This window comes from Eschrichtius robustus, chromosome 15 (genome assembly GCF_028021215.1).
Source record: "Eschrichtius robustus isolate mEscRob2 chromosome 15, mEscRob2.pri, whole genome shotgun sequence".
In the NCBI taxonomy this organism is placed as follows: Eukaryota; Metazoa; Chordata; class Mammalia; order Artiodactyla; family Eschrichtiidae; genus Eschrichtius; species Eschrichtius robustus.
In genome coordinates this window covers 8,324,971-8,351,317 of record NC_090838.1, presented here as the reverse complement: position 1 = coordinate 8,351,317, position 26,347 = coordinate 8,324,971, and the positions used below count along the sequence as shown (strand labels likewise).

Genomic DNA, 26,347 nt, shown 5'->3' with positions numbered 1-26,347 from the left:
CACAGCAAGTATTTGACAAATGCTGATGAATGGAAATAACTAACTTTTTATTTTTATTTTTTTCGCGGTGCCGCACGGCATGTGGGATCTTAGCTCCCTGACCAGGGACGGAACCCACACCCCCGGCAGTGGAAGCGCGGAGTCTTAACCACTGGACTGCTAGGGAAGTCCCGGAAATAACTGACCCGTTTAAAAAGAAAATATGAGACACAACTGGGGGAGCTTTAGAGAAAATATATGCAATACATATAACTGACAAAGGATTAAAATTTATAATCTAAAGAACAAAGCAAAAGAATAAAAATCAAATGGACTAAAGGAAAAATAAGAGAAACAAAACCAGAAAGTCACTGTAAAAGAAGTACCAATGGGGGCTTCCCTGGTGGCGCAGTGGTTGAGAATCTGCCTGCCAATGCAGGGGACACGGGTTCGAGCCCTGGTCTGGGAGGATCCCACAAGCCACAGAGCAACTAGACCCGTGAGCCACAACTACTGAGCCTGCGCGTCTGGAGCCTGTGCTCCGCAACAAGAGAGGCCGAGACAGTGAGAGGCCCGCGCACCACGATGAAGAGTGGCCCCCGCTTGCTGCAACTAGAGAAAGCCCTCGCACAGAAACAAAGACCCAACACAGCCAAAAAAAATAATAAATAAATATTAATAAAAAAAAAGTACCAATGACCAATAAGTATATTAAAATATATTCACCCTCACTATTATACTAGAAATATACTACTTCTCCCCTATCAAAAAGGCAAAAATTTTTAAAGATTGATAACATTCAGTAATGTGAGGGGTATGGAGAAACCAGGAATCCTTTTTTAAAAACATTTTATTTTTTTCCTATTTTTTTAACTTACGAAAAGCACTATATACTGATTTAAAAGTTCAAGAAGTACAGATCAATAATAAAGTAGAATGGTCACAAATTCCAGTCCCCCCCGCCCCCAAGCTCTCCTGTCAGGGATTTTTTAGATATTTTCACACACGCAGACACATACACACGCTGATTTTTTTCATAATTGATATGACACCATGTATATATTATTCTGCAACTTGATCTTTAAAATGTAAATATCTTAGAGAAATTTCAGTGTCAGTATATAAAGATCTACTGAGTAGTTCAAACTTTCTGTGGCTGAACTGCACAATACTGTTGTGCTCAAATATATTCAACCAAACTTGACCAATGCAACTTAAGTTGCTTCCAGTCTGTTTTTTAACTACTGTAAACAATACAAAAATGAGCATTCTTATACATATTTTTGTGGGTTTGTGTTTCTTGGGGTAGGTACCTGGCAGGGGAATGAACATTCGGTGTGAAAAGGAAACATGTCCTGAACTGGGACAGTGATGATGGTGGCGACAGTAACAATGCTTTCCAGGGGTCAGGCCACGTTCCAGGTGCCCTACAATTATCCTCTTGTTTAGCACTCCTGTTTTTGTGATAGAGGGGCTATCATCTTCCTCCTTCTCAGATGAGGACAGTGAGGCAGAGAGAAGGCTGGAACCGGCCCAGGGCTCCGGTGATGTTTTAGTCCGAATCCAAGCCCAGGCAGTTCACTGTAGGGCCCACCCTCCAGCCCTGCCCTGTCTGGCCGAGCCCCCTCCCAAGACCCCAAACCAACCTCGTGCGTCCTCCTTACATGCTCACGACACCTGACACTCACACCGCCCAGGTTTCTCCCACGTTGACAGGTGAAACGGTCTTTTGTTGTCAGAAAAACACAAAGAGCTGGGAGGTGGAGACAGGTTTCTCACCTCCCTGTTCAGTTTCACCAAAATCTTGCAGGGCAGAAACAGGGGTTGGCCTCCATTGTCAGAGTGGGAGGGAACCGCAGACTGGCCATGAGGACCGAATGCAATCACGTGGGAAATGCAGAATCGTTGTCTGAAGGAGCAAGAAGCACCCGCAGAGAACTCCTCCACCCACACGCCACGCAGAGCAGGAAACTGGGGTCAGAGGGTGGAGGTCACCCAGCCATCCACCTGCCCACTTAGGGCCATCCGAGATTCCACCGCGGGAAGGCAGGTACGAATAAGCCCCAAACCTGCCTCCGGGCGCGAACACAAGCCCCGTGGAGCCCGGGCGCACGGGGCGGCACCCACCTGGGGGGGCCCGCTGAGCAGCAGCCGGCGCGGGTGGAAGCCGTCCACGCGGCCCTCGGCGCGGCTGCCGTAGTCCATGTGGCTGGGCCGGGGCACCGTCCACTGCCGGTAGTACAGTGACTGCTCTGTGGACGTCATGGTCTTGCTGAGCAGGGGCCGGAACGAGCTGGCCCACATGACCGAGTGCGAGGGCAGGAGCGAGGCGGCCTTGGGCAGGCCGCTGCCATCCGTGGACGTGACCATGTCGTACACCAGCTTGGGCAGGAAGACTACAGGCGGCCGCCGGCAGGCCTTGCTCGCGGAGCACTGGGCGGCCTGCAGGACGAGCGGGCCGGCGGCGGGCATCGCGGACGAGGAGGGCGAGCCCGAGGAGGATGATGAGGGCGCTGACACCTGGATGCTCCACTGGCCGGTCTTGAGGCCGGGGTCCGGCTGGGGGGCCGGCCCGGGCCTGCGCCTGCTGATGACCGCCGGCGGTCCCCGCCCGGCCCGGAGCCACTGTCTCTCTCCCGGGGCCCTGCCCTCCTCCGCGGGGCCGCAGGGCTGAGGCGAGCGGGCCCGGTCCCCCCGCGAGGGCCCCACCGGCTGAGCCTGAGCCGGGGACTCGCCGCACCGCGCTGAGCCTGGGGAGAGAGGGTCCCGTCAGTCAGGGCCCCGGACCCGCCGCTCCTGCTTCTGCAGCACTAACTCCCCTTACCTGCAACGACTGGGAATTTCCGTCAATGCCGTCCCACCTCTGGTTGAATACAGACTCTGTCCTTCTGACAAAGCCAAGAGGCACCGCGGGGAGACAGCCAGCACGGCTCCCTGGCCCCATACATGTTGCAAAGGCCTCTCCTCTGCACCCCCCGCCCGATCTGTTCCAGAACCCTCACCTGCAGCGCCCAGCCTACACTCCCGCTTCTGTGCAGGTGGGTCCTGGAGCTCCGATCTCCCCTCTGCACAGCACAGTGGTGCTTCTGGTTCAAAGCAGCAAAACTCACAGGACTGAAAAGGCTTGACTCTAACGCTACGACCACTTAACTTCTAGAAGAACTCAAGACGGAAAATGCAGTACGCACAGCCGCTATCCAAACACGGGGTTTCTTTTGCCCTTTTCCCCACGTGGACCACGTTGAAAGGCAAGATGAGTGTGGGTCCCCGGACACCGAGGAGCAGCATTGTCTTTCATATCAATCCAGCCACATCTGCCCGGGGCATGCGTGCCAGCTCCGAGCAACCCCGAGGACCTCAGGCTCCACGGGAACCACATCTCTGTCTTAGCTCTGCTGTTTTCCCAGAGCCGAGGGAAGCTGCCTCCCAGGCCACCCTCCCCAGACCCCGCCCCACGACACTTGGTTCAGCCTGCGTGCTGCGCACCACACCGCTCGGCCAACCTCCCCACTGGATCCCAGCTCCCCAGCAAGGCTCTGACTCAGCCCCGCGGCCTGCGTCTTGCTTGGTTACAGGCTGCTCGTGGACAGAGGAAATGCAGCAGTGGCCTGTCCCCCTAGGCTAAAGGCCTGACGCCTGCTAAATCGCCTCTTCCCCCGGCAAGCCACCCGAGGTGATCAGCTCAGAGGCAGCGGACGAGCTAAGGACCAGGGTCGGGGAGGCTATGAGGACCTGGGCATCTGGCCCGGGGGAGGGACAGGTGGCCACAAAGGACGTGAAAGGGGCATGAGGTTCCAAAAGTAGACCACGGGGACCCAAATGTTTCCACCCACGTGCTAGGTTGTGAGGCCCAGACTGGGAGGACCCGGAGGACGGAGATCCACAATGATGCTTCTCTCCGTCCACCGGCCCTGACCTCAGTCATTCTGCCCCGGTTGAGTCCAGGGGGACTGTCAGTCTATAAAAGAGCGACCCAGCCCCTCCCAGGCTGACTCGTCTGACCCCGCCCCCCGCTCTTGACTCCTGTGGCCAAGGCTCCCCTCCCTGGACCTCCTGAAATGTGGGAGTTACACCGAAGGCCACGGGAAGCATCTCATCAGAGACACAGGAAGCATCTCATCAGAGACCCCTAAGATCCCAGGACCCTCTGAGGAATTATAAAAAGTCACCTCACCGGAAGGGAAGGCTGGCTGGCAGCCTGGGCAATCTACTCCACCTGAAGACACTGCACAGACCTGCGTGTGCCAGAACCTTCTAGAAAGCTGTCAGCCCAGGATCAGAGAAGAACAAAGCACCACACCTCTCTATTCTAACGGCACAGATCATCCACTCCTCAGGTGCCCCCCTGGTACCCTGGGCTCCCTCTAGTGCTTGGGGCAGAAGGATAACAGGCTGCAGCATTTGGCTTTTCTGACCGACTCTAGCCTGTAAATCAGACCTTTCTTCTACCACAGAGACCAGGCTCATGTTAAGGAGGCCTCGTCTCACTCCCTCTGTGCACACCTGTGAGGGAGAGCCCCACCACCGGCCCACTGTTATCCGTGGGCAGGTGGGGAGGGGGAAGGAGAAAGGAAACCAAAGAAGGCCCCAAGCCAAACCCCCGGATGTGCTCCGACCTTTGCAGCCACGCCCTGACCCTGAGCTGTAACCCTGGGACCACTCACTGCACCCAAGCACCACACACGCCTTCAGGCCCCAAGCCTCCTCTACCTGTGAAGTCTCCTCCACCTGGAATACCTTCTCCTGCACTGGAAAGCCTTCTCCTGCAAGGCCCAAAGGCCAGCTGCTCTCTGAAACCTGCAGGGATCACACCCTACCCCTAAATCTGCCCCACCTGAGACAAAATTAATTACTTCCTCATATGCATAACCGTAACACCTCACGGGTGTGAATATGCGTGCAGAAAAAATACAGCAGCCCCTAACTGCAGCATAACCTGGTCCAAAGGAACAATGGTTTCCTTGAGAGCAGGTCCATATCTAATTGGTCTCTCAATGCCCTGAGCCAGGTAGAGAGTAGGTTCTCCGTAAATGCTTGTGGTGGGAAGACATGCGATATGTCTCACGTGTGCCCGTCCTGACTGCTCCTGAGGCCGAGGCATCCCTCAGAGCAGAGACCTGGAGCGCTTCATCCACATTCCCCGCTCCCTCCACCAAAGTGTGGTCCAGGTCCAGGGGTCAGTGACACTTGCTAACTTTTGTTATTTCTCCCCCAGTGAAGTCTTCTGTGTCCACTTCTCTCCGCCCTCAGACTCGACAAGAACACTCACCCAGCTCCTCTCCCCTGATTCCCCAAACCAACAGCTGCCTGTAGAGCACAGAGGGAGGGCCCTCTGACACCACCCGGCACAGGCCCTGCAGGGGCAGAGGCCACGACCTCCTCCCGGGAAGGACCCCCCACTCCCCGCCCAAGTCCAGAAAGACGCGTACTCTCTAGAAAGGCCAGTTCTTCGTAGATCCCTTCTCTTTCCAGTTCTAGTTGAAAATAAAGGATCTCTTTTCATTCTTTGAAATCTCAAAAAACTAAAATGGTCCAATTGTGGGATCTTTACCCCTTGGAGACTTACTGGATGCCTTAGAGGAGAGGGATGAAGACGCGGAGTCATGGGAGCGGGAGCGTTCTCTCTTCACGGGGCTCCTCTTCTCTGATGTGGAGCCTGGTTCAAAACACACACACTGAAGAGGCCTCGTAATCACGGTCCTGTACATTCCCCCAGCACTTCACAGTTTACAAAGTGCATTCACACATATCATCTCTGATCTGTCCACCCACCACCCAACCACCCATCCATCCCTCCATCCATCCATCCCTCCAGCCATCCCTCCCTCCATCCATCCCTCCATCTGTCCATCCCTCCCTCCATCCCTCCATCCATCCATCCCTCCGTCCATCCCTCCATCCATCCCTCCATCCGTCCATCCCTCCATCCATCCAACTCTCCATCCGTCCATCCCTCCATCCCTCCCTCCATCCCTCCATCCATCCATCCCTCCACCCATCCCTCCATCCGTCCATCCCTCCATCCGTCCATCCCTCCAATCCGTCCGTCCCTCCCTCCCTCCATCCATCCCTTCATCCATCCATCCATCCATCCCTCCCTCCCTCCATCCATCCATCCCTCCATCCATCCATCCATCCATCCACGTTCCCAGGCATCCTCCTCTGAGGCAGTGCTGAGGAGACAGGTGTACAACACAGAGCAGGCCAGTGAGGCACTGGTGGGTCAGTGAGGCTCCGGCCCAGGGGTCACAGCTACAGGACAGAGTAAGGAGAGCAAAGAGGGAGGAGCCCAGGGGCCAGGTGCCCACCCAGCAGGGAGAAGCAGGAGCAGGGAAACATCCTGGGAAAGGTTACCCTGATCCCGGTTCTGAAGGGCCGGCAGGGATTTCCAGGTGAAGCGCGGAGCAGAGGGAACTCGAGTGGCCGGGAGAACGCCTGTGTGGCCCAGAGGTGACAGAGCAGGGCACATTCATGAGATGAGTGTGGCCAAGAGCCCGGGGTGCGGCGTAGGGGCCGGAAGCCAAGAGGAACGAATGGGGAAAAGATGGAGGTGGGTCGGGAGATTCCAGGAGTGTGGATTCACTCCACGGGCAGTTTCATGTCAGGGTCCCATTCTCATCTGTGAAAGGTTCCTACAGCACCAGGCGGGTCTTTCCACCCCACTTTACAGACGAGTCATCTGAGGCTTGGAGAGGTGACGTGACCTGTCCAAAGCCACATAGCCAGAGATGGAGGGGGAAGAGCGTCCTCATCTTCCAGCTCTCCATCTGTCTCTCTGCTACACCAAACCCCACGAATGCCTTGCATATTTGTAGTAGCAGCTTTTTATTTTCTCTTGCTATCCTGTTGACTACAGCCAAATGCCTTGCATTGCTCCGATTTATGTGTCCTGTTAAAATACATGGCGTTGAACTTTGATGTCTGCAAACGAAACTAGCCTGTTTTCATAAATCTCAATAAGGGACAGATCCTGTTAATTCACATACAGGAAACAAGCGAGTGAACCTTAAACCAGGCAGTAATTCCGCCAGCAATTCAAACAAGGCATGAACTTAAAGCCTAGGAAATCTCCATTTTTCTTCCTACTCTTTAAGAATTCTAGAGCTACGAAGAACCTGTTGGGATTTCCATTTTCTCACATCACCAAAAATGAGGGGGAGAAAGCAAAATCTGAAATCGTTGAGGGATTTCCCCCAAAGACGTGTCCAGATGGCTCTCATCGGGAGCTGCTGACCAGCAGACGGGCCCAGGGCCGCGCTGCGTGCGGGACGGGTGTCTAGACCGGCCCTCCCCACCTTCCGTCACCAGCTCCTCATCCTCGTTGTCTGTGCTGCTCAGCTTTTCAGCGTCGCTCTCCAAGGCCTCACTCCGGGCCCCCTTCTCCAGGGGAGCCTCGCTGCTCACAAAGTAAGCGGCCAGGCCCAGCTCCTGCTCCAGTGCCGTCCTCACCAGGCAGGAGGAGTTTATGAGCCGCAGGTCACAGTACCGCAGAGACCTGGGAGGAAACGGAAGAAGGGCTCGACTGCCTTCTACAGAGGAGGTACCGCTTGCGCTGGGGACCAGCACCCTGCCTTCCTCATTAGGCCCCTAGGACTCGTGCAAACGGAGAAGCAAACAGCATCACTGGGACCCCTGAGCAACAACGTCTGTTTGACTGCAAGTCTCTGGGGGCCCCTGCCGTGGATCTAGCCCCGTGCTGCTTGGAATCCAAAGAACACTGACTTTCAGGTCAGACAAAAATGCGGCTTGAACCCCTGCCCTGCCACTTCCTGGCGACAGACCCTCGACAAGCTGGGCAACTTCTTGGAGGCTCAGATTTTTTTCAAATGAAAGATGGCCATGAATATTAATAACCATCTCCGTGCACTGCTGGGAGAAATATATGTAATAAGTGGATATTTGATTATTCCATCAACATTTAAAATGTGCCCAAGACTATGCCCCATGCAAGGGAGAGGATGCAAGTCATCGCCATACTGGAAACGAGAGTCTGCCTGGGAAGACACGCCAATGAGTCACGACACACGTGGAGGTGTGGGCACAGAGGGCAGGCTGGGGCAGGGCTCACAGCTGTGCGGGGGAACAGCAAAGGGCTTGGAGACAGGCAGATGGGGGGTGCAGTTAGGCTTTTACTAAAGCAAATGACCTTTCATTTGCTCATCTATAAAACAGGGGAGTAATACTATGGTCGTAGGTGCAAATGCTAGATTAAAAGTCTAGCCCGGTGCCTGATACAAAAAGTAAATGCTTGCTCAACGTTAAGATAGACTAAGACATTGTCTTAGTCCTTATGGAGCTGAGGAATAGAAGACTTGATCCGTGACACGGCAACAACCGAGGTTGAACCCTGTGCGGACACTTTTACCCGGCCTGTGAGTACGCGGCGCGAGGTGGCCCTTGCGTAAGTGTCGTGTGGCCAAGCGGCAAGAAGCCGGGCGGCCCTGGAGTCCGCCATGCGGCGCACTGGCTTAATCTCTGTAAGCCTCAGCTTCCTCATCGGCTACAGGGCCTCCACCCACGGAGCCCGGCAAGAGTCCCCACATCCCCCACCACGAGCCCGGGGGGTGCCTGTCTGAGAATTAGGAAAAGCTGCCCAGGCCTCAGACGCATTTCACTGACATTTGCTAGAAAACGGTCACCATAAAGATACACATCTATGATGACTTTGATGTGAAGGCATTCCCAAGAGTCGGGCAGGGGAAGCTTGACCTGGCAAAGCCCCCAGCGGCGAGCCCGGGCAACTGGCTCCTCAGAGACCCCCAGGTGCACAGTCCCTCCCCACTCACCTCGGTAAGGACTCCCCATGTGGGTCCATCCCACTGAAGATCAGGATGCAAGGCAGGCCCTCCAACTCCAAGTATGTCTGAGGCCTCCACTCCGCATCCTCAATTTTCTGCCACATCTGCAGGTAATTAAAAAGAAAGCTGTAAGACTTCTTACTTTCCAACCAGCCCAGCTCCAAGGGAACCTTGATATCCTTCTGCTGATTTAAAGCTCTTGCAATGCCTCGCTGGATTTTTATCAAATTTAAACTGCAAACAAGCATACCATTGGCTTCACCACGGGACTCCCAGCCACACAGAACACTGCCTGGCACTTATCAACTGTTCAAGAAATATCTGCCAACTGACTGCCTGATTCTTTGCGAGACAGTGTATATCCTCAACTGTCTAACATTTGGTACTATGTTCTCTCCATTGTGGGGCTGTGCCTTCACAGTTCCTTCCCAATTATTCTCTCAGTATTCTTACCCTAACCCTTTTGCAGCCTCCGTCACCTGTACGTTTAGTGAAAGGCGATTACGGCCCAGGCACTGTGCTAGTTTGGGGGGCTGAGATGTGTGGGGCTGTCCTTGCCCTTCTCTGCTGGGGGAGGAGCCAGATGACAGGCAGGTAAAACAGAACTTGCCCCAGGTTGGGGGGGTGCGGGGGGACAAGTAGGGGGAAGGGCAGCTTCCTGAAAGAAGAAAAGACGCTGGGGACTTCCCTGGGGGTGCAGTGGTTAAGAATCCGCCTGCCAAGGCAGGGGACACGGGTTCGAGCCCTGGTCCAGGAAGATCCCACATGCCGTGGAGCAACTAAGCCCGTGTGCCACAACTACTGAGCCTGCGCTCTAGAGCCCGTGAGCCACAACTACTGAGCCCGCATGCCACAACTACTGAGCCCGCGAGCCACAACTACTGAGCCCACGTGCCACAACTACTGAGCCCGTGAGCCACAACTACTGAAGCCTGCATGCCTAGAGCCCATGCTCTCCAACAAGAGAAGCCACCGCAACGAGAAGCCCATGCACTGCAACAAAGAGTAGCCCCTGCTCACCGCAACTAGAGAAAGCCCACGCGCAGCAACGAAGACCCAACGCAGTCAAAAATAAATAAATTTAAAAAAATTAAAAAAAAAAGACACTGAGTTGAATTCTGCAGATTGATAGGCATCAGCTAAATAAACAAGAAGAAGAAGAAATGAATCCCCAGAAAGAAATAAAATCAAGCTACAACCCAGAAGTTTGAAAGAGCAGTGTGTTCTGGGGGGGTGCAGCTTTTATAAGTAATGTGGTACAGCTGCACTGAAAGCTGCAGGTAGGCACGTGGCAAGAGAGGCAGCTGGAGGGGTGGGCCGGTATGCAGAGGCCACGATGGACCGATGGACCGCGATGGGACCTTAAGGAGTTTGTCGCCACCCCACTCCCTCTCCTCCCTTCCCCCTGGTGGTCCCGCCCCACCGCCCTCCCAGGAGTCTCTCCCCACTCCTGTCCCACCTTGAGCTGCTTCAAGAAGTGCTTCCCGATGGTGATGCCAGAGCTGGGGTTGCCCAGGATGATCTCAAAGTGCTCCTCCAGGGCCAGCTGCGCCCGCACGTGGGCCAGCCGTTCGTAGGCCACGGCCGCCAGCGGGGAGCAGGGCACCCGCAGCAGGACCATGAGCCCGTGGCCGCAGGGGCACTGCTTCGGGGAGTTGATGAGGTTCTGTGTGATCTCCAGCGTCTCCACCGATGTGTAGTTCTTCATCTGAGAGAGGCCGCTCACGGCCATCATCGCGGCCGTGTAGTGCTGCACGAGAACAAAGGTCCGGATCACCGCGCTGTGCAGGCGGGGGAACCTGCAAGGAACAGAGAGAGACCACGTCGTGACCCAGGGCTGCCACCCCCAAGGATGCCCAGAGAGCTCCGAGAGAGAAAGGCCTTCCCGGGGCAAACAAGTAACCCAGACACCTGCCATCTCGGGCACAGGCAACTCCTGGATCACAAACAAGTGGTGTTGCCTTTTGAAGCTGGCTGTTTACAACCTGAAATTGAAGTCTTCCTTAGAAGTCAAGTCAAAAACTGCTTTATCATTTCCAGCTGAGAAACAAGCAAAGTTTTGCTGTTGCTGCTGGCGCATACTAGCTGCTCAATAAACATCTGTTCAATGACTAGATGAATGAGTAAAATAAATGCCCATCATCAGCTTAATTTATGTTTCCATGAGTTAGGTAATTTGCTCCAGGTTCCCACTGGCAATAAGAGAACCATCAGTAATCAGTATGTAAGTGCAGCTACCACTTACCCCAGATCTGGGGGGACCATCCTAAAGGCATATCATTCATTTCATGTACAGTGAGTTATTAGAAATGTAACTAATGTGATTTTAATTTGACAGATGAATTACAAATCCAAACACAGGCAGTCAAACCAAGAATCCTAGTTTTTGTTTCAGAAGCTGTGGTCACACGAAGGGGGAGGCCCCTCCCACAACCACGTGCACTGCCAGAGCAGCTCTGACCCCTGTGCCAGAGACAGACCCCAGAACACCATGAGAAAAACCCAAGTCACTGTATGTCACTCTGTGTTTCTCAGTAGGAATAGACAAATTGATGTTCCGTTCATAGGCAATGCTCTTGGGAGTTTATTTAGATGGAATGAGTCCCCTGACTCAGTGGCTTTTTGGAGCAAAGATAAAGTAGTTTCTTGACCTACAAAGACAGGAACCTTCCCACGGCCATGTCATCCTGTGAGTTCTATCAGGGCAGCCAGCTCACCTTCCAACAGCATCTCTGATATCTTCTCCTGCCCATCGTTATACTTTTGTTCATTCTTTCGCCTTAGCACTCAACTACTTTATGGCTTCTATGAACTGAAGAGTTGGCCTGGCAAACTTGCCAATACCAGTGCTGTCTTGGGAAGGCATTAAGGGTCTGCAGGTTCTGGCACAAAGGGGACCAGTGGCCCAAGCACTGCTTTACCCCGCCCCTGGTGCACTGGCCAAGTAGTGCCCAGGAAGAAAGAGAGCAGAGTGGAAAATGCATTGTCGCCACTCTCTACAGCACTGCCCCAGCTGTGGTGGCCCCTTGTCACCTTGAGCAAGGTAAGAAGAGCAAGATGTCACTTAGGGAGAAGCAGACTCTTCTCCCCACCTCCAACATCTGCTTTCAACTCTGCTCCAAGGACAAGCAGAGACTTCTGCTTCTGGCCAAGACAGAGTAACAGGGACTAGATTTATTTTTCCATCAGAAATAACTAAAAATCTGGATAAATAGAAGAAACAACAGTGTTTCAAGACACTGAGCAATGAAAGACAGTGATCCTTCGAAATGGAAAAGAAATTAGGTGAGCCTCCCGTTTCTACCTGGAAAGAGTTCCCAGGATTGCTCGGGAAGGAGGAACCCAGGCAAGCCCCAGCGTCTCCCTGAGTTGAGGAAAGATCTGGGGTCCAGGGAAACCAAGGCAGCCAGAGTTCATGGGGGAAATTACCAAAGAGGAGAGAACTGCAGAGATAGAGAACTCAGGAGAGCGGCAGAGGGTCCCATCCAAATCCTCAGCTAAGTAGTGATCAGTGCATATATGTGAGAAAACTACCCAAAGCCAAGAAAAGGACCATCCAAAAGGATTAGAGGGAACAATACTTCAAACTCACATAGGGCTTGGAATAGTTCCTGTTCCCATCACCAGTGTGGAAGACATCAAAATTCATGAAATATTGTAGAGTACTTAGAGGGTTTCACTTCAGTAATGAACAAAATTAGCCCTAGACTAAAAACTGCTCTGGTCCTGCCTAACAAAGTTTAAAAGCAAGACCTGAAAGAATTAAACTGTTTCCAAGTAACTTAACTGTATCTCAGAACAAAGCTTAAGAAGATTTATAGGAATACAAATATATCCAGCACCCAACGAGGTAAAATTCACAATGTCTGGCATCCTCTCAAAAATTACCAGATATGTAAAGAAGCAGAAAAACACAACCCATAATAGGGAGGGGGGAAAATCAACCAATAGAAACTGACCCAGAAACAACACAGATGACAGTATTAGTAGAGAAGAACATTAAAACAATTATTATAACTATATTCCATATGTTTAAGAAGATACAGGAAAAATCGAGCATTTTAAATGGAAACATAAAAAAGACTCAGATTCTAGAGATGAAAACTAAAATGTCTGAGACAGAAAAAAAACTGGATCCTGAATTCTCATGGGAGCTACCATCTTGGTATTTGGTCTGGCCCTGCCAGCTACAATGGATCAGTTCAGGAATGGCTACCTGACCCAGGATGGGTCATCAGGCTTTTCTTGGGGTTTTTCAAACTATTTATAAGAATCAGTCCCCTTCTAGAACCTGGAGAATATGAAGTTCAGCAGCAGCTAGGGATGATGTTGTCAGCACATGGAAGAAACCAGTGTGTGATGAGCTACAATAAAGCTAACACAGAGAAAAATACCAAAGACAAGACAACACAGTCTTGGCAGTGTTTAATACCTAACTTAAGTTGTTCCTGAAACCAGCTGCATCTAGTTCTGTGGTTTATTTATTCAACCTCTCCTTTTATTTCACGACAGCGCTTTCCTCTCCCTTTCCTAAAGTAGTTCAAGTTGGGTTTCAGTCACTTGCAAGGAACAGTCCTGATTAATAAACAAACACAAGTAACAATTTATTATCAATTTGTCAGTGTGTACATTCATGGATGTGCTACCTGAAATTGCCTTTCTTCTTCTCTTAGGAACTTTGTTATATGACCATTTTGCTTTTGTGAAAAATAAAAATATAAATATAAATAAACTGGATGTGACTGACAGCAGAAAAAAAACACTAGTAAACTTGAAAACATAACAATAGAAATGATCTAAAATGAAACAGAGGGAAACAGAAAATAATGACTATTAGCATCGGAGAGCTATGGAACAACTTCAAGTAGGCTAATATATGTACAGTTGGATTACTCTAAAAGGGGAAAGGAGAGATGTAGAAAAAAATTTTTGAGGAAATAATGACTAAAATTTTTTCGTATTTGATGAACATTCAATTAACTCAAGAAACATGAAGAAAACCACACCAAGGCCCATCTTAATCAAATTGCTTAAAATCAGTGATAAATTTAAAACATTTTGAAGTAGCCGGGGTTGGGAGGGAGTGGTGGGGAAGAGAGGTCATTACACAGAGAGAAACAAAGGCGATGGTGACAGCAGACTTCTGGTTTGAAACAATGTATGTCAGAAGATAGTAGAGCAACATCTTTAATACTTTGAAAGAAAAAAGTCAACCTAAATTTTATACCCAGGGAAAATATCTTTCAAAAATGAGGCAAAATAAAGACTTTTAAAGACACATAAAAGCTGAAAGAATTCATCACCAGCAGACCTTCCGGCCAAGAAATGTTAAAGAATGTCCTTTGGACAGAAGGAAAATGATGCCGGATAAAAATCTGGATCTACACAAATGAATGAAGAGCACTGGAAGTATTAACTATGTGCATAAATTAAAAAGGAGGTTTTAAAAAATATTCTTATTTAAATATCTTTAAAAGATGATCGACTGCCTAAAGCAAATGTGATTTATTGGGAAGTTTATAACATATATAAGTAAAATGTATGATAACAAAAGCACAAAGCCTAGGAGGAGAGAAATGGAAACACACTATTGTAAGAATCTTATACAGGAAGAGGTACAATATCACTTGAAAGTAGACTGTTCAGGCAGGTTCCATGATTTGCCTAAAGTTAAAACTAATAAAGAGTAGAGCCAGGATGTATGGTGCCATGATCACTCTGGCCTTCTACCAGCTGTGAGAGCTCACTCCGTACAGTTTAGTAGGTCTACTGTTTTGGACTTAAGTGACCAGGATTTGGTCTGGCTTCACTACAAACACCCCACATGACTTTGGGCAAGTGACCTAACCCAAGTCTTTGTTTCTTTCTCTGTCAAATGGGGGAATAACAGTGTCTCCTATCTCACTGTGCCATTGTGAGGATTATTTTAGGCAATAAATGGAAAATACTGGCCCAACGTCTACAGATCACTAAGCGCTCAGCACATGTTTGCTGCACGAGGAGAAGCCGGGGAGCCGGGCAGAGAAGCAGAGGCAGGACAAAGGTCAGTTCTCACAGCCTTAGTGTAAAATCTTGGAGCGTGTCTTCCCTCAGCAAGGTTCTGAGAGCTCGGCTGACAATCCACGAGTCGGAGAAGTGGCCTGATTAAACCCATCAGCATCAGAGCTGAAAGGGATTTAGTTCCCCAAAGGGTGCTCTGGGGAACACTAATCCCATGAGACAATGGAAATGCCACACGCTCTAGCCGTCTCTTAGAGATTTATAGCACACGTGGCACATTGAAGGCTTTGAGAACTCTCATTGGGAGAAGAATCCTTTGTTAAACGTAAGGTTTATCAGACACACGTGACCATGGAACCCCTCGTGACGTAACAACTATTAGCATCCAGCAGTGTAGCTTGGGAAGTACATGTCTAATTCAATCCCTTTGTCAGCAAGTGAGACAAATGAGGTGCCATGAGGGGAGAGGGCAGAGCTCAGTTCAACACCCACAACTGGCGGCAGAGCCATTCATTTTGTTTTGTATTAGACAGTCTGTAAAGCTTGGCCTGGCTTTTCCACGTATAAACTGTGTGGATGTCGGCACTTAACCTCCCTGAGCCTCAGTTTCCTCATCTGTAAAATGGCAGCGCTGATATCCACCTCAGGGGTCTGCTGTGACAGGGTTGAAAAGGTAGCACTGACTCTGGGTTCACACCCAGTTCTGTCACTTGCTAGACGTGTGGCCTGAGAAAGTCATGGGGTCTCCCTGAGTCTCAGTTTATTTGCAAAATGGGAATAAAAATAGCAACTGGCTCAGAGAGGTCGGGAGGACTAAATAACATGATGAATGTAAGAAGAGTGACTGGCACAAAATAAGCACACCGTAGATGACATGCAAAGGAAATAAAGACAAAGCCAACTGACCGCCACTCTCTCTTCCTTTACACCTTTTGCTATCTTACCTCCCATTTTCTTGCCCTCCCTTGAGTCTCAGACATGCAATCCCACATTCTAGCATATTTCTGCCCATTCTCATCTCTCAAATTTTCTGGAACAACATCACCGGCCCAAAAAGGCAAGACGAGAAATAAACCAGGATCCCTTTAACGGAGGGACTGAGTCACCCAGGAAGGGAGAGAGGTGGCCCCCTCCCTGGAATTCCCTGGCTGCACATTCCTCACCTTGCACTTGACTACGGAGCATTTTTAGTAACTTCAAGAGAGACGGGTACCTTTTTCCCAATGCGGTGACCATGGCCTCAAAGGAGCTGTCGTATCTCAGCAAGGGGAGGCTGTGTCCTGAGAGGGTGGACTCAATGAACTCGGACAGCCCGAAGTACTTCTTATTCTCAGGATACAAGTCCACTCCCTAAAACAGAAGCGCATCGGTCACGCAAACATTGCCTTTGTGGGGAATGAAAGGGTCACACTCCGGGCGCACAGATGACCTGGACGGGCATCTTGATCTGAACCGTGCTGACTGCAATCCCCTGGATGACGTTTTATAATTGTCTTTCCTCTGCGGCCCCAGAGCACGGCGCACTCCACGCGTAAGGGCCGGCGTCTCCCCATCGGTCAAGACTTTTCCATTCAGCTGACCCCAGTGCCTTTGCCAAGAAGAAAATCAGCCTCTTTTTTTTTTTTTTAACACACAACTTCCTTTGTTAAAATTGCTTCTTTCCAACAATTTTCGCTGGTTTTAGGAATAGACAAATCAACTGTTTTGCATTCAGCTGCTATTAAATCAGCAGAAAGAAATGCATTCATCCAACCAATTTTACCCACACTGATATCAAATTCCTCCCAAACTAACATCAGAGCTCATCAAACTTCAGAGCACAGCAAAGTTGGGGGGGTGGGGGGAGGATGCTAAAATTACAAAGGCATGAATTTCATCCTTAAGTAGCACAGTGGTTAAACATGAGGGCCGTGGATTTCACTGGACTGGGTCATATCCTGGCTCCAGAACCTTCTAGCTGCATGGCTTTAGGCAAGCGGCTTCACCCCTCCCCTCTGCCTCATTTTCCCCATTTGTAAATCGGAAATCATCCTAGCACATGTGTCTTATCTGAGTTCATACGATAAAGCACTTGGAACAGTGCCTGCCTGGCTCACGGGAAGCGCTACATAAAAACAAATGCCGTTGCTACCTCTGATTCTGAATCGGCGGGAAGGAAGCCAAGCATCAGCACCTTTAGAAGTTCCTCGGATGATTCCGAGACACTCCGAAAAAGTCCGCAACTTGATGTCTACTTATTGCTTGTGTAATTAGGTGGAATCCAACCACCAGATTTCTCAAATTACCAGAATGACTGCTGTCTTCTATTTTGATGAGAAAATGGCAGGTGATAAGCTGAAATAAAACTCACCAGGGTTTGTGGACATGTGTTCAGTTTGAGGAAGGAGATTTTGAACCTTGCTGCTGAAGGATGCAGGGGTAGGAAAGCCAGGAACATTTCCAGGGCTTCTAGACAAACTTAGGAATTACCCCATGTGGAGTCCAAATCCCCACAGCCCTAGAGGGCTGTACGTCCAACACCAGGAGAGCAGGTGTTCAGAACGCTGCTCAGAGAGCTTCAGTCGCCAGAGAAACAGTAAACCAACTGTGTTGCATTACATGCTCTAAGACAGGGAGCCAACAAATGCACACAGGAAGGCTTCTAAAGACCAAGAAGGGTTTAAATCTAACCCTGGGGAGAATCAAAGATCCAAGGAGCTGGAACCCACTGACCCTCAACTGGGCTAGTCAGTCAAGTCTTTAGTGAACGGGATCTCTCCCAACGCAAGGTCCTTGCTACAGTGGGCCCAGCAGCCTGGGACACTCACATTACTGTAGGAGGCCGGCCAGTGTATCTCGTTGTAAGGGCTGATGAGGGTGTGCTGCGTCTGCAGTGCGTACGGGAAGGAGGTCACGTGGAGCGTCACGATGTTGGGGGCCTCCTTCACCTCCTTGCAGTTGAGCAATCTGTCCACCAGCCCCACGGACGGGTCACTCTGGGAGTAGAGGTCGTGAACAGCGCTACTGAGGGAGCAAAAGGGGGAGAAGAAATGATAAGCGGAATGGCAAGCACTGTCCTGTCATTTGACGGCAATCAAGCAGTTGGATCAATTGACAGTGAGCCTCCCAACGCTGGCAATAATCGAAGCTTAGGGCTCTGCCCATGACTAGGAAACTGAAATTTTTAAATGTGACTGCGCTTCAGGTACCCTTCAGGGACTCACCTGAAAACTCATGACTTATTAAAAGCTTGGCTGGGGGAACAGTGTCTACAGAGGATTGCTGGCGAGATACACAATCCACCTGCTTCTCTAGCACAGGGATGCTCAGCCAGGAGCTGTCAATGAGTCGCCTTTTCTCCCTTGGCCCCATCTGACTGTACACCTGCCTCCTTAAATTCTTTTCTCCAACAGTCCTACTGATCTTGAAATGACCCAAAGAGGACATAACATGGTAAATTCTATACTAAATTTTAAAGTATAGGGTCAGGAATGGGAAGCATTTTGGACAAGGGGCCGAGGAGACAAGTGCGTCTCAGCCTTTCTCAGTGGGTCAATGGTCTCAGCATGCTTGTCTGTAAACCTAGGGGGACAGGAAAAAAATCAGTGCTTCACCTTTTGGGTGGCAGGTAGCCACTCTGAGAAACCTACCCACCAAATGGATATGTACAATTTAGCTTTTTATATACTTCAGAATGTTCAAATTCCCCCACGCCCATACATGGATGCGAGAATGTAAACCCTTCAACTGGGTGAAATTTAAGGCTCTGGCCAGCCCTGAGCTTCTGCCCCTGCGCTAAATCAAAGCCTTCCTCCGACACCTGACCCACAATCTTCTTTCCCACCTCATCCATGTCAGTGGCAGTGTCTAAACACACAACCCCAAGGCCAGTCTCACGGAGATGACCAATCCTGGTAAACACCCAGGAATCCTACCAGACTCCAGGCTTGACACCATCTGAAACTCATCTATATTTATGTTCATTTGAATTGAGAAAGTAACATCTCCCCTGGGAAGGGCACCAGCTGTGACCCATGGTGTCCAGAGCCAATGGGGCTCCATCAGGAAGGGGCCTGGGCAGAGCTACTCCCATCAGGATCCCTTCCCGGCACCTGTTGCTCTGCCACTGATACCCTCCCTCCCCCACCCCAGCCTGTGACATTGAGCGAGATGCTTCCCTTCTCTAGTTTCCATAATGGTACCTTTCAGAGGCTGCACTAGATGATCCCTCAGGTAACTTCCGGCCCTAAGGTCTGAAATACACCCACAGCATCTGCCTACAAATGCCAAGCCCCCAACACCATTCATCTTTTTAACACTTGTACCCACAGTATTATCCATACATATTCATTCAAAGAAGGGAAATCCCAGCCCTGCCATGTGCCGACGCCAGGCTAACCTCACGAGATCCCAGTGGGCGTGGTCGTGGATGAGGACGAAGAGCGTGTGTGGATTCTGAAAGGAGTTTTGCAGAAAGGCCTTGAATTTTGTCTGCGCCTCGGCATCTAGCTTCAAAACATACTGCTCGACCCTCTGCTTGGTCATGTGCTCCTTTTCCAAGCCAAGCTCCAGCAAAACCCCTGCAACACAGTGAAAATGCATCCGTAACTCCAAAGATGGTCATGAGTTCTTCACGCAGCAACAGACACTTGAGGAGCATCTCGCATATGGCAGGCTCCTTGCTGGGACCGGAGGCTGCGGGGATGCAGGAGGAACGTGTGAGTCAGGCAGGCCGATGCCCGTGCAAGCGACTGTCGTGTCACTGCCTGCAGGAGCAGGGCCGGGAGGTGGGCCTGCTCCCCAGCGCGGTATGTACACAGCCCACCCAGGGGCACAGCAGAGCTGCCTCCGTGAAGCAGCCGAGCCCAGCATGGGTGACTGAAGGAAAGGGAAAGGTCCCCTCTCACCCACCAAAATCATCTCCAGCCTGAATGCCACCAGGTCTTAGGTTAGAGCACTCAGAGTGAACCCTCCGAGTGAAGACATTGACTCTCTGTGTGGTTCATGTTTAATCCCCTTGAAAGCACAGGGAAAATACATTAAGTTGAAGCCAGATATCGGGACGTACTTCACTGACTTGAGTGGGACAGAGGGAACATTCAAGTCATGTTCTACCTTTAACAGATTATAAAATAGTGGACAAGTCGCTTCCTCTGGGCATGAGTTTCATGAGCTATGAAACCGGGGTGTTAATACGGCACCCTCTACTTTAGAAGTAAAGATGGTGTTAGAATCCAAATCTGAATGCAAACAGATCAAAGCTTCTCCACACAGACCTCACCCTTGCCCCTGAAAGGCCCGTACCTGAATGCCAGACGTGGAACAGGGTCTGCTGATAGGTCACTTCTGAGGGTGGAATACAAATCAGAAAGTCCACCTTCTCAAAGGATCCTAAGTCCAGATTTTGGGTGCTGGAATCTGCGATTGAACACACGTGGGAGAGGAGCTTCTGGGCCACGGCCAGCTGGAAGGGCCAGATGCGGTGAGGCTCCAGATGGTAACCTGGAACCAGAGCCCCCATCAAGGTGAGGTGCACGCCAGCAGATGGCTACAGCCCTGGACGTCTGCTAGGGGATCAAGCAGGGGGCCCCCGTCTGGCACACAAAGTGAAGAGGGAATGGGGAAAACACCAATATTCATTGAGCCCCTGCTCCGGGCTACCCACCATGATGGTCATTTCACACCCTTTTCCTAATTTAAAAATAAAAGCATGAATGGCACTCGGGGAGCACAGAGGCTGTGACCTGCTCCACCTGGAGGGGACAAGGACGGCATCCCAGGGAAGCTGATGCTGAGATTGGATTTTGGAAGAGGCTACAGGTTCTCTGGAAGAGGAGGAGACCATCACAGCCCTTCAGGAACTTAGAACGAATAAAGTATTTCAACAATGCATCGATAAACTGGAAATCAACAGAGAAATGTGCCATCTCAGGAAAACTGTACAGATGTACGTTTCAGGGTAAAATGAGACTGTTATCATCAAAAGACTAAAATTAAAATTAGATATTAGGTCTACTGGATTCTAAGGAGATGCCCTGCCCGCTGGAGGTGCCTCTACCTTTGCTTCCTTGCAGCCCCTGGGGGCCCTGGATGCTGCCTCACCAGCCCAGAGCTTGGCCACCAGCGCCCCGGCGTCACTCACTTGTGCATACCGGTGTCCCGCCGACGTCTAGGGATGCTGATTTGGTGACAGAGGAGGCAGTAAGTGAGGAAGAAATCTGGCCTTGATTTTCCTGATGAAATTTGTCCAGCAAAATATCAATGTCGCCCTCTGCCCAAAACAGAGAGAATAACAGACATGGGTTTTCCGTCTCAGTGAAACTCGGCAAGCATCTATGGAACACCCCCTATGTATCAGGCACTGTCCTGGGCCTGGGGCACCAGAGATAGGGTGGCCCATCCTGTCAAGGAGCCCACAGCCCAGGAGGGCAGATGTGCTAAAGAAAATTACATCATGACCCAGAAGGTGCCAGGACAGAAAGAAAGAAGAGTGAGATGCCAAAGGTCAGGAGGTAGGGGTCTGAGCACATCTTGGAGAAGGAGGGGCCAGCAAGAGTTTCTGGGAGGAAATGGGGTGAGTCTTGTAGGGTGAGTGGCCAGGAAAAGAAGGGAGACGGGCACTCAAGGCACAGGACACACAGAATGAGGCACAGAGAATACACTTCTCCAGTGAGAAGCTTTAAGCAACACAGAGGGGGAGGCAGGAGGGTGATGGACAGAGCCGGAGAGGTACGGAGAACCAGGCACAAGGCCCTTGTGTGCCCCCAAAGGACGAAACCACAAAGCCGCCACCTAGAGAACCCACAGCCAGAGCAGGAAACAGCCAGCCAGAGACCCACAGATGGAAGGGCCGCCCACACATGCAAACCCAGGCCAGCCTCAGCAGGTCACGGGGGATGGGCTCCATCCCCGAGACGACCTTGCCCTTGGTGTCTTTCTCATCAATTTATGAATTTGCACCTGTCTCACTACAAGCCTACCTGGACAGAGGGTGCTAAAAAAGGCTCCCAGAGAGTCCACTTTCCCCGTAACCAGCTCATAATTGACTTCTTTCTGGTACTCGGCTGGGGTGAGAAGGCTCTCAGAAAGAATCCGGGCTTGGTATTTTCCTGGAAAACAAACAACAATTTGGACTGGGCCCTCCGCTTAGAATTAGCACTTGAGATCCTCGATGGCAGGGTCTCTGCCTGAATCTCTTTCTCCCTCCATCCCGCAAGCCCAGCACCACGCCTGGCTAAGAGCAGGGCTTCCTGCTGGTGAAATGAATAAAGGGTACCCACCCCCCGGGCCCAGTTTAGTAGTTGGGATAATAAGAGGGAAATCCCCGAGTATAGGCTTTGGAACCTGACTCTCTCCCCACTTAACTAGCTGTGTAACCTAGGCTGACCCAGTTTCCTCATCTGGAATTCATGGCTAAAAGTACCATCTACTTCACAGGACTATTGTGAGGATAAAACAAGACAATGTTTATAAAACATTCAGCCCAATGCCTGACACAGCAGGGGCTCGAGGTTCATTACTAAAGATATTACTGGAATCAATGGAAAGAATTTATTAAAAACACAGGTGTTTAAAATGAAGGAATGCCAAGAGATCACTGGGACCCTGCATAGTTACTGCAATCCTCCATCCCTCTCCGCTCCCCCCGGGACATTCTGCGCCGTTTGGTGTCTGTCTCCCCACCAGAACGCACGCTCCAGGAAAGCAGGGACATCACTCCTGCGTCCCCAGCCCCCAGAACAGTGACTGCACATAGTAGGGCTTCAATACACGTTTTTATAATTAATTAGCTAATTGGCTCATTAACCCACACAACACAAGAAGGCCACTATTTATTTTTTTTCATCTCCATTAGGTAGTGGAAGAAGCTGAGGGCCAGAGTCATTAAACCACAGGCCAGCAGGTGCACGGGGGACCCAGGTTTTCCCTGCATCTATCCAGATCCAAACCTGCCCCCAGTCTCTCTAGAGAAAGGGGAACGGCTCACCTTCTATGCCAGGAGGGATGGAATTTTTCCCGAAGCGCACTATTCAGGGCACACCAGGGGCTACTGTGCGCTAACGGCTGTTACTAACCAGCGCAGCTGCAAACCCGGGGCCACGAGAGGCAAAAGGGGGCAACGGCAAAGGAGGGCTTCTGGGCATCACCAGACTGCTGTCCCGGCAGCCCAGCGGCGGGGCCCAGCCTCACCGGTGACAGCAATGCAGGAGTCGATGGCGGCGCTCCGGCAGGCGCAGATGATCACCACGTAGTTGGTCTTGGCCAGCTTGCCCTCGATGAGCAGGCGGAACATCTCAGAGAGGCCCTCGGCCAGGGAGTAGGTGCACTCGATGATGTGCACGCTGTCGTTGCAGGAGCTGGCGGCCAGGCCGGCCAGCCAGGGCAGCTGCGCCGAGGTGACGGGCGCCACGGCCCCAGGCGCCGGCGGGACGGGCTGCGGTGGCACCTGCTGGTACTGCCGGATCTCCGTCAGGTGCGACTCCCGCCAGGAGCGCAGGAAGATCTGCTCCAGGTCCTCCATCAGGGGCACCTGGTCCGCCGCTGGCAATGACAAGGCGGGCGGAAGGGGCCTCAGCACCTGCCCCATGCGGCAGGTTCACACCAATATAACCGGGCCGTGCTGGGGAAATGCGTGTAAACGAACTCTCAAACAACACAACCTAAGTGATTAACGTTAAATGGCATGCGAGACAGCTGGGAAATAGAGGGAGGTGATAAAAGCAGCCCTCGTCTCACCATCCTAACAGGACCACTACTATTTTTGTATGTTTCTCCATCTTTTTTTTTTTCCACGTGCGGGTTTTACATCCTTATAATGCTTGCGGGCCTATGACTCCAAGGCGTGTCTGCCTTCCTCACCATCACGCCGCAATCACGCTTGCATGATGTTTACGGCCTTCATCAACAGCACTTGCTAACGGGCACTGTTAACGTGGAGGCACCATCACGGACTGAGCAAGGCTGATCTACTGTTGACCCCTGTACTGCTTCCAAATAAGCACATTTATAAATACTTCTGCAATACACAGCTTTATGTATAGGACATTCCTTAGCCTAAATGCTCTAAATTGGGCTTACAGAGCCAACTAATACATATCATCAGACTGTCTCCAGATGGTTTAAATGTCTCAACGTACCATGACACTAATGACACACGATAACACCGGTTCTGCTGCACCCTTAGCTCCACTGGACAGCATCGTTTGGGTTGTCACCATCAGTTTAGTTGAGAAAAGGCACCACTTGTTTCATGTGTTAATTTTGTATCTCTTTGATGACTAGTGAGATTGAGTACCTTCAATGTTTTCTTCCCTACGGGTATTTTCTGGTTGATGTGTCGAAATTTCATATTTGGGTGAGCTGGAGGAAAGAGCACCACGCCTCGATTTAGAAGACGCGTCCCCATCCAGCTCCACCCAGCATCAGCTGTGCAGCCTTGAGCTGTCTTAGCTTGAGCAAGAGTGGTACCCTGGGCAAGGGAGGTGGTGATGGAGAAGGTGGGCGAGGTTGGATTCAGGGCGAAGCCGGGCTTACTGATGGATTGGATGTGGATTGCAAGAGTGAGAGAGAGAAACACATCCACATTTTCCCAGATTCTGGACAGTCCTAAGCAGCATGCTCGAGGGTTCCTCCCTACCTGCTCCATCTCCGTCTCCTCCGGGTCCCTGAATGCTGAGTGTCCCAGGGCTCAAACCTTGGCACTTTCCTCCATCCACCACCCCACCCAGTCTCTCATCCAGCCTCACAGCTCTAATATAGATCATCACTGAGCCCGTGTTTCCTAAATTTATACCTATAGCTGCAACCTCTCCCTGGGGCTCAAGACCCGCACATCCAAATCCTTGACTTGGCCCACCTGGCTGCCCCATCAGCAGCTCAAACTTGAAATTGCCGAGACAGGACTTCCGCTCATCCTCCAGCGCCATGGCTCACCTGGTTGCTCAGGCCAAAATGCAAGTGCCATCTTTCCGTCACGTCCCTCAGACAGACAGCCCACCATCCTGACCTTCAGAATCTCTCCCCTGTGGCCGTCAGTGGTCCAAGCCACCACCTGCCTTCACTGGGACGACTGCACCATCTGGCCACACATGGCAGCCCATGTGGTCTTATTGAAATGAAAGTCAGATCATATCTGTCCCCTGCCTAAAACATTGCAGTGGTGCTATGGACTGAATTGTGTCCCCCCCCCCCAAATTCGTATGTTTAAGTATTAGCCCCCAGTACGACTTATTTAGCGATAGGGCCTTTAAAGAAGTAGCTAAGTGAGGTCGGAAGGGTGGGGCCCTAAGCCAGTAGGACTGGTGGCCCTGTAAGAAGAGGAGGCGACACCAGAGCTCACCCTCTGTCCCCACACACGTGCACAGAGGAAGATGCAGTGAGAAGGCAGCCGTCTGCAAGCCAGGAAGAGAGGCCTCACCAGAACCCAACCTTGCTGCCACCCTCATCTTGGATTTCCAGCCTCCAGAACTGTGAGAAGATAAATTTCTGAGGTTTAAGCACGCAGTCTGTAGCATTTTGTTATGGCAGCCTGAGCAGACAAATACAAATTGTTTCTCAGTGTGTCTAAAGTATGAACTCTTGACCTTAGCCTCAGGCCCTACCCCGTCTCTGACAGCACCCTCACTGTCACGCTCTCACTCTGCAGCCGCCCTGGCTCCCACTGACCTGGGGCTCCATGCTCCAGCCCCGCCTGCCACCCACCCATCCTCCCCACTCTGCCTCCCTCAGATCTTCATAAGGCTGGATTCTTCTCATCACTCGGGTCTCGACCCAAACGCCATCTCCTCACAGAGGCCTTTTCTGACAACCTGAAACAACGCCACAATCACATACCCCACCTCCCTCTGCTTATTTTCCACTTGTTTACTGTTTCTCTCTCCCACTAGGATACAATCTCCTTGAGGGTAAAACCATTGTCTTATTCCTGCTGTATCTCTGCGCCTAGAAGGGCAGGGAAATCATTTTTGAATTCTCACTATAGATTCTGACCTACTTTAAGGCCTTCCCAGCCCCTTGGGGTGGAGACCACTGCGGTGACCTGATAGCAGGGGCGTTCTTCACAAGGATTCCAGGAGAGGTTCAGCGATCAAGGCTTGTGCGGTTCCCGCCTTTAGCGATTATTCCACCAGTGGTTCCCACGAAATGGGAGGGAGACTCACCCAGCTGGACGAGATAGTAGACGGTCAGCAGGAGCTGCATCTCCTCTGAGATGGGCTGTACCGTGGAGGCCCCATACTGTCCATATGCTCTGGAGATAGACTGGGAGTTCTGGTAGCACGTGTACAGGAGAGGGCTCACGACGACATCATTCAGGTTCCCACAGAGGTAAGGGAAGTGCCCGTGGCCTGGGGGAGGAGAAACAGCACCCGCTTGGCCCCTGGCCTCGGGCACAAGGCGTGGTCCCCACACGTGGGTGGTCTCCGAACGCGAGGGCGTGAAAACAGGCAGGCCAGTTGCACCTGGGGTAACTCAAATGCTCCTTTCCAGGGAAATCTTGAAGCCCCAGCCCTTGCTGATTTGCGCACCTGCTCTGAGAACAGACAGGGGCTGTCGCATTTGCTTGTTCATTTAGTCCAATCCCCTATTTTACA

At 51.2% G+C, this 26,347-nt stretch overlaps 1 protein-coding gene across 1 annotated transcript in view; it reads right to left on the bottom strand.

The window, feature by feature from the left end:
• The window catches only part of GREB1 (growth regulating estrogen receptor binding 1), a 144,848-nt gene that overhangs the window by 17,446 nt on the left and 101,055 nt on the right, over positions 1-26,347 (bottom strand). The window contains exons 10-22 of the mRNA XM_068563969.1: positions 25,916-26,101; positions 22,947-23,297; positions 21,737-21,865; positions 20,899-21,027; positions 20,061-20,258; positions 19,156-19,336; positions 17,585-17,780; positions 15,991-16,127; positions 10,237-10,576; positions 8,766-8,881; positions 7,275-7,474; positions 5,546-5,635; positions 2,107-2,729 (exon numbers count right to left, since the gene is read on the bottom strand). Coding sequence (XP_068420070.1) covers positions 2,107-2,729; positions 5,546-5,635; positions 7,275-7,474; positions 8,766-8,881; positions 10,237-10,576; positions 15,991-16,127; positions 17,585-17,780; positions 19,156-19,336; positions 20,061-20,258; positions 20,899-21,027; positions 21,737-21,865; positions 22,947-23,297; positions 25,916-26,101 — 2,876 coding nt within the window. The remainder of the gene's footprint in view (positions 1-2,106; positions 2,730-5,545; positions 5,636-7,274; positions 7,475-8,765; positions 8,882-10,236; positions 10,577-15,990; positions 16,128-17,584; positions 17,781-19,155; positions 19,337-20,060; positions 20,259-20,898; positions 21,028-21,736; positions 21,866-22,946; positions 23,298-25,915; positions 26,102-26,347) is intronic.